General features: G+C 39.4%; 1 protein-coding gene across 2 annotated transcripts in view; it reads right to left on the bottom strand.

Moving 5' to 3' along the window:
- The window catches only part of tmem184a (transmembrane protein 184a), a 35,901-nt gene that overhangs the window by 11,805 nt on the left and 9,908 nt on the right, over window positions 1–14,188 (bottom strand). For both annotated transcript variants that reach the window (XM_048609358.1, XM_020526540.2), the window contains exons 4-5: window positions 5,850–5,940; window positions 5,139–5,214 (exon numbers count right to left, since the gene is read on the bottom strand). In XM_048609358.1, the coding sequence (XP_048465315.1) occupies window positions 5,139–5,214; window positions 5,850–5,940 (167 nt within the window). The remainder of the gene's footprint in view (window positions 1–5,138; window positions 5,215–5,849; window positions 5,941–14,188) is intronic.

A 14,188-nucleotide genomic window follows, 5' to 3' on the forward strand; every position in this document is an offset into this window, starting at 1 on the left:
TAAAGATAATGAAACGATTAAACATAAATAAGGGTATTCTGAATGGCAGATCTGTACCAATATAACAGTAAAGTAGTCCAAACGCTGGCGATCTGAAGCAGAAAGGTCTTTGAACTCAAAACGTTATCCCTATTTCTCTCCCCACTTATGCTACCAGACCTGCTTAGTTTCTCCATCAGGGTTTTTATTTCAGATCCATAATAATTGGATGCCTCAGCTAAACATGACAATTACTGTTTTGGGTCTTTTGCTTTTCCACCATCTATGTTTTGCAGATTCCATGGAGAGTCACAGTAATTGAAAAGCAGATCGTTAACTTGTGCCACAGCCAAATTTAACTAATGGTTAACACTGTGGAAGATTGGAGTTCATCACAGGCAAATGTGAGGTCACATTTCTGAACAGAGAAAGACATATCGGATGTGTTTTTTTGAAAAATAGTGACAATCAAGAAATGGTGTAGGAGCAAAGGTTGATCACGTACAGAGATCGTTAAAAGTTACTGCACGAAGTACACAAATGTAATCAAAAAGGTAGTGGAACAGTGGCTTTTGTCTCAAAGTGTGTGGAATACAAAAGAGAAGCAATGCATGAACATTGCTTGTTAAAACTGCTGAAGTACAGAGCCTTGGGCAGTCTTCAATTTGAGGACAGCATTCAGCTCTGGGCACTACACCTCAGGAAGAATATACTGGTCTTGGACAATGGCAGTGCAAATTCATTCCAAAATCCACTGGGCCTTAGAGTTAAAGTACAGGTTAAATAGTTAAACTATGACCTTGGCTTGTAATTAGAAGGCTGAATGGTGCTTCAATTGAGATCTTAAAAATGATTACATGATGGTTGGAATAACTAAGCTGTAGGCTCGGGATCACTGGATAAAATGGGGGGGACAATGACTTAAACAAAAAAAATTGAGTAGGAATGTGTGGAAGCTCAGAACTGATGGCATCAACAGGGACTGCAACGAAGAAATGAACATGAAAGTTTCAGAGGTCTCTACATTATCAAGCTGAGCTTATGTGAAGTGTGATTGGTGTTCCCTCTCGTCTAAATCACAAATATGCAATGGAAATGAAAAATGGCTGTCACCATTCCCAGACTGTGCAAAGCAAATGCTTTTCTGTCTGAAGAAGTGGACTGCATCTGTGAACAATGTAAGGCCCTTCAAACATTTACACAGTAGATCGCTCTAATGATAGAATTCTGCACGTGAAATACATGTAGTGACCAAGCATATAGAATACAAATCCTGGTCTCAAACAATCTTGATCATGTCATTAGTCATTACAGATTGATAATAGTGTTTTCTTCTTTATTCATTGACAGGATGAGGGCATCGCTGGCTAGGGCATTTATCGCCCATTCTTAATTGCCCAGAGGGCAGTTCAGAGTCAACCACATTGTTGTGGGTCTGGAGTCACATGTAGGCCAGACCAGGTAAAGATGGCAGTTGCCTTCCCTAAAGAACATTAGTGAACCGCATGGGTTTTTCCTGACAATCGCCAATGGTTTTGTGGTTATCATTAGATTCTTAATTCCAGATATTTATTGAATTCAAATTCCACCATCTGCTGTGGTGGGATTTGAACCTGGGTCTCCAGAACATTATCTGGCTTTCTGGATTAACAGTCCAGTGACAATACCACTATCTCCGTCATCTCAGTGAAGCAGAAGTAATGACGGGTCCTTAAAAAGTTGCCACAATTCACAAAGACAATCCAGTGTCTCACAGGCTATTCAAGGACACAGAACTGATTTCCTCTCACCTTGAACTACAAGTATTTGACAACATACTTTTTTACAGCAATGCTGCCTTTCTGGGGGGATATGGGGGTGGAATAGACCAAGGTCTCAATCTTTCTGTTGGATTTACAATCTCTTACTCTACTTGTGTGGCACTGCTTGTGCTGCATACATCAGAATAAGGACTACTATCACAAAGACCCACGTACAAGCACTGGAAGGCCTTCTTGTTGACAGTCACACATGTCCCACTACATCGAGGGCTATGTTAAACTGTCATTTAAGAGTGATCCAATACTGACTATTCACATTACTATGAAACTCTTGCTTCTGATATTCCTAACGTAGATTAATTGGGACAGTGGCTAATGGATCCAGCCACAGGAGGGGTTATTGTCACTGTGGCTGCTGTGCAACAAAGATGCAAAGAAATTGAGGAAGAGCAACTGTTTCAGCAAGCCCAGGACCAGCAGCAACCTTTAACCATAATCAAACAGGCTCCACTTGAAGAGGTTACAGCAGAAGGTCCCCCCAAGAATGAGGTGGTGGTACAGTAGGTCTGGGGTCTATCATCCACAATGCATTTTCCTCGAGATGAGTGAGGTGCAGTGTAGCCACAGAACAAGAATTTCTCAGGACACTATAATCAAACTGGAGGGGGAGCTGCAAACTGACAGAGTGGGTGGCCATCCTATTTCAGTGATCAAGGTGACAGCTGCGGTAATTTTTATGCATTTGGTTGCTTCCAAGGATCCGCTGCAGACCTGTATCAAGTCTCCCAATCCTCAACAGGACAGAGGCTATGGATAGTGCAAAGGCTATGGACTCTGACAATTTTCCAGCAAGAGTTCTGAAGACATGCTCCGGAACTTGTGCCCTGGCTAACCAATTTCAGTACAGCAACAACACTGGCATCTATCTGACATTGTGGAAAATTGCCCAAACATGTCCTGTATGCAAAAAGCTGGACAAATCCAGCCCAGCTAATTACTGCCCCATCAGTCTATTCTTACTGAATTACGGAAGGCATCATCAGTAGTGCTATCTAGCAGAACCAGCTCAGCAATAAGCTGCTTAGTGATGCTCAGTTTGAATTCTGCCAGAGCCACTCTGCTCCTGACTTCACTACACCTTCGGTTCAAACATGGACAAAAGAGCTGAACCTTGATATCAAGCAGCACTCGACTGAGTGTGACATCAATGAGCCCTAGCAAAACTGGAGTCACTGAAAATCTGGGGAAAATCTCTCTGCTGGTTGAAGTCAAACTTGGTACAAAGGAAAACGGTTGTGGTTACACAAAATACTGTGGCTATAAGAACAGGTCCAAAACAAAGAATTTTGCATTAAGTAACTCACTTTCCGACTCAACAGAGCCTGTCCACCACCTACAAAGCATAAAATCAGAAATGTGATGGAATACTCCCCACTTTCCTGAATGAATGCAAATCCAACACTATTCAAGCAGATTAACACCATCCAGAACAAAGCAACCTGATTGATTACATCCACATTCACTTGCTCCACCATCACTCAATAGCAGTAATGTGTATCATCTACAATAGTTAGCATTGTGGCATAGTGGTAGTGTCTCTAACTCAGAGTCAGGTTCCAATCCCACCTAATCCATAACATGTGTATTGACAGCTCTGGAACAGGCTGATTAGAAAATATGAAAAGAAATCTTAAGGTTTTACAACATCGGAGGTTGATGCATTCAACAATGATAATATGTTATGCCATGCTGGGCATTAGGGAAAGGGTAGCTTCCAGGTTTCTAATGTGGTCTGGCTGTAAGGAAGGCTACCTTCTGGAGCTTGATTCTTGTAGCAGCAGTTATAACGTTAGTCAATCGAGCAGATGATGATGTAATGTGGCCATATATTTACAAATGTGATCTATTTTGATATACATGTCACCACAGCCATGTATCTGCCCAGAAGATTTTCCTTTTAATTTCTCTCCCACTACGTATCCTGTGAAGGGCTATTCATAGGTGGCAGCATTTGACATACTGCACAGCTGGGCTTTAAAAACAGTGCCAGCAGCACAAATTTTGAAGATCCTGACAATGGCAAACACATCTGCCATTGGCGAGCACAGCACCATAGGAATGCTGTGCATACATAAACAGGTGAGCAGCAGAAAATTCCATGAGATAACATGCTAGGACGCACAAAAGAGAAACCCTCTATGAAACTCCATGAAATTGACACTACACTAACTTTGGTAAAATTCAGCCCATTATCTGTTTCACACTGCTCAGATGTTTCTCACCTCATTGAATGTTTCCAGTATTTTCTGTATTTAGTAGAATATAGAAGGATAGGTCGAAGTGGAAACTGTCAAATAATTAATGGAAATTAATGGATCCTGAAGCAAATGTTTTCTGTGCAAGGAAGCAAACTAGGAATGAATAGCGGAAATGTAATGAGTAATTAATGTTTTGTGGTGTTGTTTGAGAATATTTTGGTATTATGCATTAGTATATAGCTATAGCTCATATATTAAAGGGACAGGACTGAGTTTAAAAACGGTTATCACAGCACTGTACATTAGACTCTAGCCACATGGGAAATGCAAATAATCAACAAATGTATAGATAGATGGGATCTCAATGCATACATATTGTGTACTTCAACATTTAATGTTTCGCTGAAAAAGTGCCAAATATGAAAGTTTTTGATCAGTAGTGCTCTATTAATTTGCTAACTGAATTGGAGTGGCACACGTGTTTTGTTTACCTATGTTGTGCATAAGGTGTCTTCTATTAAAATTAATTCAATGGATGTTGCACATCAACAATTTCATCTGGGCAATATGGAGGTAACCCCAAGTTCTACAACATCTCAATTATAAAGTTTTCCATCCTGTATTCAAATCTTTACATGGATGCTCCTTCCCTTGCCACTAATCACCTCCAGTTCTACAACCCTCCAGGATCTCTGCACAATTGCAGAGCTGATTTCAGCAGTGGACTACTGGAGGCCATACCTTCAGCTGTTGAGGCCCTAAGATCTGGGATTGCCTCCCCAAACCTCTTCTCTTTTAATTTGCTCCAAATAACCTCTTTAATTAAGTTTGTATAATTTATCTGAATATCTCGTGGCTCAGTATCAAATTTTGTTTGATTACCCTACTGTGAAACACCTTGGGACATTTTATTTCTTTAATAGGTGCTATATAAATCCAGATATTCTTGCTGTAGACTGTGTATAGTCTGAGCATGGATCAAATAGTCTTTTCCCATTCCAGTAAATTTTTGATGCTATTTCACATGGTCTTAATAAATGGGTTAATACTGGCTGACCAAGCAGTGCCAGTAAAAACAGAACTGTTACCCAACCATCACCAACTATACAAATACGCACTCAAAGACTTCTCACAATCTCACCTGTTTACAAAACCGTAAAAATCCAATGGAGTAGGTCATACCCATCAGACAGCACGTTCCGTACAAACAGCTGGACCTAGGATGAGAGGGAAACGTAAATAAGGAATACTATATTTACAAAAAAACTATTGTATATTCATAGTTTTATTAATTGTTTTGCAAACATAACTGTCATTTTATTGAGGTCAAAATAAGAATGATAGAGATTGGATTAAATCACTACATGGGAAAGAAAATATGAAACAGAATGATAGTTATACAGTGGAATCTTCCTTCTAGTGAAGATCATTTTTGGGTAATACCTAACCAAAACCATTTCCAATAATTCAGTGCATTCCTTGCAGTTAACCTGAATTCTCTAACTTCAAATGTAGTTTTCAACCCATTGGGCAGTAGTCCTGGACCGAGTTCACTGGTGGATCAGGAAAATTCAAAAATGCCCCTAAAGAACTGCTCACCTCCCGACTGATTTGTTGATATATGTTTGAGAAGAACATTGGTAATTTTATTAAAAGATAAATATATTTTGGTTTGGTCTTTGGCTATAATTTTGTTCTGTGCCGAATGGCCAGGAAGTCCATTTAGTGTTTATTTCAGATCAGTAGTGCTTTGAATAATGGTATGCTGTTTTTAATTTAAGTGTAAGTCTTCAATGTATATAACTTTACAGAGTCAAAGTGAATATGCATTAAAAAAGTGGAAATAACTCACTTGATGGGTTTCCCTCTGATTTCTGACATTATCGAGCTTTCTCCACCTAGGTACTCGTAGCAGAGGCTAAGGAAGTTGTAAATCACAAAAGCTGTAAAGGAAGACAAACACAGATCAATTCAAGAATGCAATAAACAATTATCCTTTTATTTTTATTTGTTGTTCCATGTCTGGCAAGCATCATTCCAAATAAGCAGGCGCCGCCCCAGGCCAATAACTCTACCAGCGTGTATCAGCTTTACCTACTATTCATGGAGGCCCCTATATTAAAAAAAAGACAGATACAGTGAGATCATTCTAAGGTTGTAGAGAAAGGCAGATCTGTTTTCATATTGGAGAACCACCACCTTTAACCATTTATACTATATACTTTAACTGGGGATCAGTTAGCTTAGTTGGCTGGACAGCTGGTTTGTTATGCAGAGTGATGGCAACAGCATAGGTTCAATTCTCACATTGGCTGAGGTTTCCTTGAAGAACTCTCCTCACAACTTCATCCCTCACCTGAAATGTGGTGACCCTCCCATTTTCATGAGAAAGCAGTCCTATCATCTAAGATTATGACAACTTTACTTTTTTATACTTTAAGTGGGTAGAATCCTGAAGGTTCAGTCTTAGTTGCAGATGTTCCCTTGCCCCCATGCCAATAGGCATTGCAGATTATGGATACTATTTGTTACCATATTATGATTCACCCATTAGCCTACACATTTCACCCCCCATCTCATCTACCAAGTCTTTCATTCTGTCCCTACAAAATCATATTGTTTAATCATTAACGAATCTAACATTTTGCTGCTAAAACTTCTGTCACTCCCACCAACCCACCACTCAAGCTTTTTCTTTACTGTCTTTTTCAGGACATCTCCAAGGAGGATAGATCATTAGGGGTGGTTCAATATCTGCTGATAGGAAGGCAGAATCTTGAACCAGCTAGACATGTAGTCTGGCACTATTGCTGGAACCAAGGCATACTCCTGAAGGCACTGAAGAGGAGTCACTGAAGGGTGAACCTCAGGTGGCAAACCATCAGTACCTGGAAAGACAAAGTTCTGGCGCTGTGGTACATTACAGTAATTCACTTCATCTGGAAGACCAATGGGGTCCAAAGAACGTGGACCTTCTGTGAAACTCTCAACAGCAGCATGATCGGAATAGGGTTCTTATGAATAACATTGTGTTGTAGATTGGAGTAGAAGCACGGAAGGTATAAAATATACCTTCTGCCATATCTCGAGGTTTGGTCTTGCTTGAAGTCAAGAGATCCAGGAGAATTGGAATAGAAGAGTTCAATTGGATGATCAAAGAACTCCAGAGACTTAATCCAACATTACTAAATCTCTTCAACACAAGAGACCTATACTGGGCTATCTGCTGGTATGTTTGAACATAAAGAAGTTTGCACACTACACCTGAAGAAGGAGCACAGCTTCAAAATCTAGTGTTTTCAAACAAACCAATTGGACTATAACCCGGTGTTATGAGATTTTTGACCTCCGCCAAATTAAGAAATTGCTTGTTAAAGAACTATTGCTGGAGCATTCTAATCTGCAGGCTGATTTGTAGAATTAAGGAATTCAATGGAATAAGGAAACCAGCTGTGGTACACAGATTTGTAAGTGTAATGCAATATCCAGAAAACTCTGCTCTGTACTCTAGCAGCTGGGAGATATAAGTGGTGAAAAGAATGCCAAGAAGCCACTCAAACTGAAGGAAGAATGTCCAGGCAGGATGTCTTTTTATTCAAAAGGAGCACGGCATCAATCTGTGACACTGGTTACATGTCACTGGAGTTTTCGGTGGGACTGTGAAACAGAAACACAGCTGTATCTATAGTTACTGAAGAGCTGCTGAGATCAAAGTGACTATAGGGACTTCTTGAAAGTTGTTGGTCTCTTGCTCTGTTGAAACAGCATGTCTAGATCCAAGATCAACTCCATCAAGTCATGAGCAGTAGAGGCATGTTCCTTTCCTCCACCATGCATGGTGGTGCCTTCAGCTGCCTAGACACTAAGCTATTGAATTTCTTTGTCAGATCTCTACACATCCTTCTCCTTTTCGAAGGCACTCCTCAAAATATTCACCTTTGAACAAAATTTTTAATGTCCTGATCACATTTCTCCTTGTATGGTTCAAAGTCAAATTTTGCTTGATAACCTACCTGTGAAGAGCCTTATGACTATGTTAAAGGAAAAACACATAGTTGTAATACAAGTTGCTGTTATTCCCGCAAATTGATCCACACATTATATTCAACCCCAGCTGGAGTGGTGCACCTCCAGGGCTAGCTATGTCCCAGTAAGATTTGTAATTTCATCTGTCTCAAGTTGGTGTGTGCTCTAAGTCCATGTTCAAAGGAAGGAGACTGGAAATGTTAAGTTCGTTTAGTGCAAAAGCTTTATGTCTGCATGCAGTGCTACAACTATTCTTAGTCAGAATGGAAATTGAGTAATTCCCCTGTCAGTCACACTTGGGCATCACTTTTCTGCAAGTAACTTAGATTGCAACTATCTCTGCTCATTACACCTTGCTGCAGAAATTTCTAATAAAAAGGAAGACAATTTCATCCAGGGAGGTAGAGGAGAAGGAAATGCCAGGGAAGGTAGGGAGAGGCAAGATAATGGGGTTCTTCAAATTGTTTGAAACTTAATGATTTTCTGCACTTGATAAAAATAATCACTGTTAATTCATGTGCTTATGATCCTTACAACAAGTCAATCACTGGTTCTGCACCAAAAACAGTACATCACGAAATTTCTATTCAGTATAGAGACATCATGAGCTAATGAACATTACGAAGTCACAACATTTTTAAGCTGGACGTTATAACTACAAACCTTTGCATTGCCAATTTGTTTTTACAATTGTCTTTAACACAACAATCTAACTACATGTTGCAGGTTATTTGTTGTTTAATAGACCAAAAGAAACCACAACAGGTACACGTCAATGTATAATGCAAACACAAACCAAGCGTTAGAAACCTAACCTGACTGGTGTGTGAAAGCAAGCTCCAACAGGTGATGTTTCCAATTACATAAACAAATATTTACATGGAAACACAGGCAATATCACTTAACCCTCTCAGTGATTTGTGAAGTTGTCACACAAAAATCTCCAACATTGGTGTTCAAGTGCTGGGAATCAAAGAAACTCAATTAGCAAAAACTTGTTTAACAGAACTTCTCTCAACTATACCTTAACTGACATCAACTTCTGTTCACCCAGTATTCCTAAGCTTGTTGATTTATACTTGCACCTATTCTGACAATGCCACAAATTTTGAATTCTCATTTTTTGTATTTAATTATTTCCTGTAATATCCTCTAGCATTACAATCCTTTAGGGTCTGTGCTCCTCAGGTTTTGGTCTCTTGTACATTCCTAGTTCCCATCACTTCAAGGTCATGTCTTCTGCTGCCTACAGTGTAAACTCTGAAATTCCCCTCCTATTGCTCTCCACCTTTCTCACTCTCCCTCCTCCTTTAAAAGCCTTTTAAAATTCCTACTCTGCTTCAGTTGTTTTGACATCACAGACCAGGTCTGTATTCTGCAAACGTTTATAAGGGAAGCAGAAGCTCTGATTGATATCACTTCCTTGCATTTACATCAGCTTGCTTCATGTCAGCTTCTACATGGTAACCTGTGAAACCCCCTGGGATGACTTAGTGCCTTAAATGATCAATATAAATGCATGTTTTTATAGATATTGGTTTTATGCATACACCAATTCCAACTCAACTTGGAATGATGGATATGTGAAGGGACAGAAAATTTCACTCTCCGGCTTTCCTTCCCCATGAAAAACCTGAATTGATTTCATATCGCGCAATGATTGACAAACAGAAACCTCAGGTTAAGTGAGAGAATACTTGGACAATCCATGTTTCAAGATTGGTGATACACTGTACATCAAGAAAAATTTAATTGGAGATTCACCTTCCTTCTTTCCCTTCACTCCACCCCCTCAGCAAACAAACAGATATCTACCTCAATAATCTCTAATCTGATCCTGCTACTATTTAGAGTCAGTCTGATTTAATCTCCACCGTTGATAAGCATGTAGGCAACTAAGCCCCTGCTAAAGTGACCTTATAAAGAGAACACTGCTGTAGTACACAGCAAAACATTGTACGATTGCCATCGGAGTAATGAAGAGCATTAGTACTGGATCCTAGCATCTGGCTGCAGAGAACACATTACATGACTGCTTTTGGATTAATTTATTAAGCCAAGAGAACTGCATTCAAACTTAATTGACAATTAATGAACGATGGGAGGGTTGCTATGCTAAGTTGTTAAGTTGGACTACTTTATATAAAGTACTTTGAGGAGAAATACTGCCTTACAAGATCCATATGTTTTGTTCCTAATCAGAGTGTCTATAAGTGGAATCTTCCAAAACAGCTCTGCTCTGGGAGGGGGTGGGGAGGAAATACAAAGCTCTATGGAATCAGTGTTTTCTTTATCAGGTAGAAACTGCACAATTCTCCAGAGCTGGTCAGTAGAATAAATCTGATCATTATTGATTATCAAGTAATTTGGCAAAATACTATTGCTTGATAAATTACTGTTTATTCTGGAAGCGTGTCATTTGTAACTGTCAGCTTATTGTATGAGATCACTAGGGGTGCATTTGGAGACCTCGATTCACCGCAGCACTTAAAGAAACAGTTAGCTTTGGTTGAAATAACACACTCAAGCTTTGCTCTTGCAAACCGCGGCTGCAATTTAGTTTCTCAATCTGACACTGGAGATAACACACTTCAAAGTCCACAGATTGGGAAACCTAACAGATGTATATTCATACATAATTCAGAGACAAAACTAGCAGAGGAAACCCAATCTTGCATGTCGGAAAGCAAACCCCAGACTGCACAGGTTCCAACTGATTCAGTAATTAAAATTTATGAAGCATTTATGCACCCAATTATCTCGAAAGTTAAATCGACACGTTGCTTATAAAGATACACTTCTATGGAGGTAAGGATGGGTCCCGGGAGATGGCTCTAATTAGAAATCAAGTTCCTCTGCATATCCCAGGTCTTCTCTAAGCATTGAGTGCAAGTCTGCCATTCGTATATTGCTATTATTAGTACTCATGTGCATACAGTCCCGGGCCCTTTGCTTTCCACCCATGTTAGTAATCCTCTTTGACCAACCTTGAAGGAACAAAACCTAGACTGAATTGCTTTGAGATACCAGACTTCATCTTCCAGCAGTAAACATACCTAACTTCACAAGCTATCTGGCCTTGCATCACCAAGACAACTATTCATTCACCTAAATGGCCTTAGATCCAAATAATTAGTCAGATCATCTAGATCCATTGATGGCATTGGCCTTGTGAGGCCCCTGACTTCTTCTGATCCATCACTGGTAGCCATGCTGTCAACTACCTAGGGTGCAAGCTTTAGAATTTTCTCCACAAATTTCTCTGCTTCACTCTCTCTTCCTTTCTGATGTTCCTTAAAAAGCTACCTATCCCAACATGGCCTTATTAAATGATAAATTAGTTTTGATAATACATTTGTGATGCTCAACAGGATATTTTATTGCATTAAAGGTGTTATTAAGAATGTAGGTTGTTGCAGCAGTGATTAAGTCCAGTGGAGTAAGGCTATACCTTTTCAGTTTTGATTCCTTATCTATCCTGAGTTAGCTGAGTTAAATTGGAAGATTTAACTGTACCCCCCACCGACTCTAATGCATGCCATCTCATTTATAGCAACACTGTAAGCCATAGATGGTTAATCAACAGGTGAAGAAATGGGTTTGCTTGATATCTTTGCTTGGAACACTGAAGGATCACGTCTGAAACATTAAGGCAGAGAATGAGTGTTCTTTAAGTTTTGTGGTATGTCTGTATTTTTTGCCCTTTCACATGTAGCAGTGTGCTTGCCATGGTTTCAAACAAAATGGCTAGCACAGCATTTAGACCAGTTAAGGTTTTAGAAATAAGAACTTATATTTATAAAGTGCCTTCCTACCTCAGATATTCCAAAGTGTTTTACAGCCAGTTCAATGCTTCTGAACTGAGTCGCTGTTGCAATGTAGACACCCTTAAAAACACACCATATTTCACTTACGAAGGGAGTTTGTCTTAACCAATGTTAATCCTTCAAATATGAATAAAAGATCATAAAGTCATTCTCATATTGCTGATTGTGGGAGCTTGCTATGCAAATTGGTATCACACTTCAGGATGTCCAGAAGTACTTCACAACCTAATGAAGTACTTCTGGAGTTGTGAACAGGAACACAAATAGAATTCTTCACACACCGAAGCCTGAACACAGATCATGATATTTTGTGTTTGTGTAGGACACACCCAGAAAGTGAACCTGCTCTTCCAGGTTAACTACCTTATGACAGAGATGAAAGTAACGTGGAATCTGAACCTGTGGTCTGTGTCACACAAAGTTCATTATTTTTTTTACCATTCAGCAAATATCAGCAGCAAAAAGGAAAGCTACTTGTAATGCAAGCACAACGGCAAAAGATTTAGTGCATGTTGGCGTAATCTGCTTAAGGTATTAACTTTGTTTTGAGTATTGCTCAAATTAGCAAAAGGAGTTCAAGTCCAGTTCATTCAATCCTTATTGGATGCATTTAAGAGAAAGCTAGATAAAAACGATGAGAGAAACAAGATGCTGACCAGGCGCAGAGGTGAGATGCAACAAGTTTCAAAGACTTTCAACCAACATAAAATTAGGAATGGGAATATTCACTCTTGATTGCACTTGCAACTCCTTAGATAATGAAGCAACTTCTGCTCATATGCAGCACGATCTGGATAACATCCAGATTAGTGCTAATAAATGGCAAATAATACTAATGTCACAATTGCAACACAATGATCACACCCCTTGATGCTCAATAGCATTGTCATCCTTGCATGACAGCATTAACCAGAGTTTTTTTTTAAATCAACCTGTTCAAAGATGTTCTGAAACTCTGACCTGAAACCAGGCCTCCTGAGCCAGAAATGGGGATACTATTACTGTGGTTCAAGAGCCCCTCAGAAACTTAACTGGATCAGCCACTTAATCACTGTCAGTGGGTGCATATTCTGCAACTAGTAACTCATCTTCTGACTCCCCAAAGCCTTAGACAAAGCACATGTCAGTAGTATGAATCAGCCCCGTCAATACTGAAGATGCTCAACACGATCCAGGGCAAACAGCTTACTTGAACGACAGCCCATCTGTCACTGCATAAATTTAATCCTTCCATTAGTAGTCCATGGCAGCAGCAGCAGTATTTACATGAAACACTGCAGCAACTTGGAGAGCACTTTCCAAATTTGTGACCTTTGCTGCAAGGAAAAAAACAGCTGGCAAATGGAAATGCCACCATCTCAAGTTCTCCAACTTGGAAACACATGACCATTACTACTTCATTGCTGAGTCAAAATCTTCCATTTTTTTTTAAAATGTGACAGCACTATGTAAAACGTAACAGCATACAAACACAAGCTTGCAGCAGTTTAAGAATGCCACTCACCATAACCTTCTCACACCCAATTAGGGATGGGCATTAAATGATGCAGTTGCCAGCAAATGCACATATCCAATGAATAAAAAGACATTTTGTTAACAAAGCTGTAAATGAAAAATCCTCAGTACAACAGCAATTATACAAGTTACTGTTCTCCGAAATTGTCAAAGCAATAACCTAGATAATTTTCTCATACTAACTTTCAGCACCAACTGACCCGCAAACAACCTTCAAATCTTTCATTGAAAGAACAAATCACTGCAGAAGTTTAATTAACCCAGTATCTTTGCTGGCTTGCAAATACATAAGCCAGATTCAGATGTAATGTTTTGAAGATCTACCAACGCAAAGAGTTTGAAGAGGTCTATTTCTACCAGTTGTGTAGAAGGCTTTTTCCAAGTACATGAAGCGTTTGTAGATTTCCAGCTATTTTCCAGTGTTCATCCAGATTAACAGAAAGAGAAACACTCTGGTCTCAGTCTGTAACACGTGAATCAAGCATTTTTCATAACCTTCCACAGGGTGGGGGTAGAAAGAATGCAAAATAGTTCTTAATTCTTTTGAAGAAACTGACAACTGTGGATATTCTCCAAGGGGATTTCAACATAAATAAACAGTGACTATATTTACTTCACCTTCCCTGTATTCAGCATAACAGTTTACAACTTACACAGCACAATTAACCACAAAGAACCTGCCAAAAAATTGGTACAACAAAGAGAATCCAGGAAATAATTCTGTACATTACAGGAGCCTTAATCCAAGAACGTATGAATTAAAATGCTACCACAGCAAGTTTTAAAACCAGACATTGGTGGCTATTTAAAGGCATGGCACTAG

This window comes from Rhincodon typus, chromosome 21, assembly GCF_021869965.1.
Source record: "Rhincodon typus isolate 14 chromosome 21, sRhiTyp1.1, whole genome shotgun sequence".
In the NCBI taxonomy this organism is placed as follows: Eukaryota; Metazoa; Chordata; class Chondrichthyes; order Orectolobiformes; family Rhincodontidae; genus Rhincodon; species Rhincodon typus.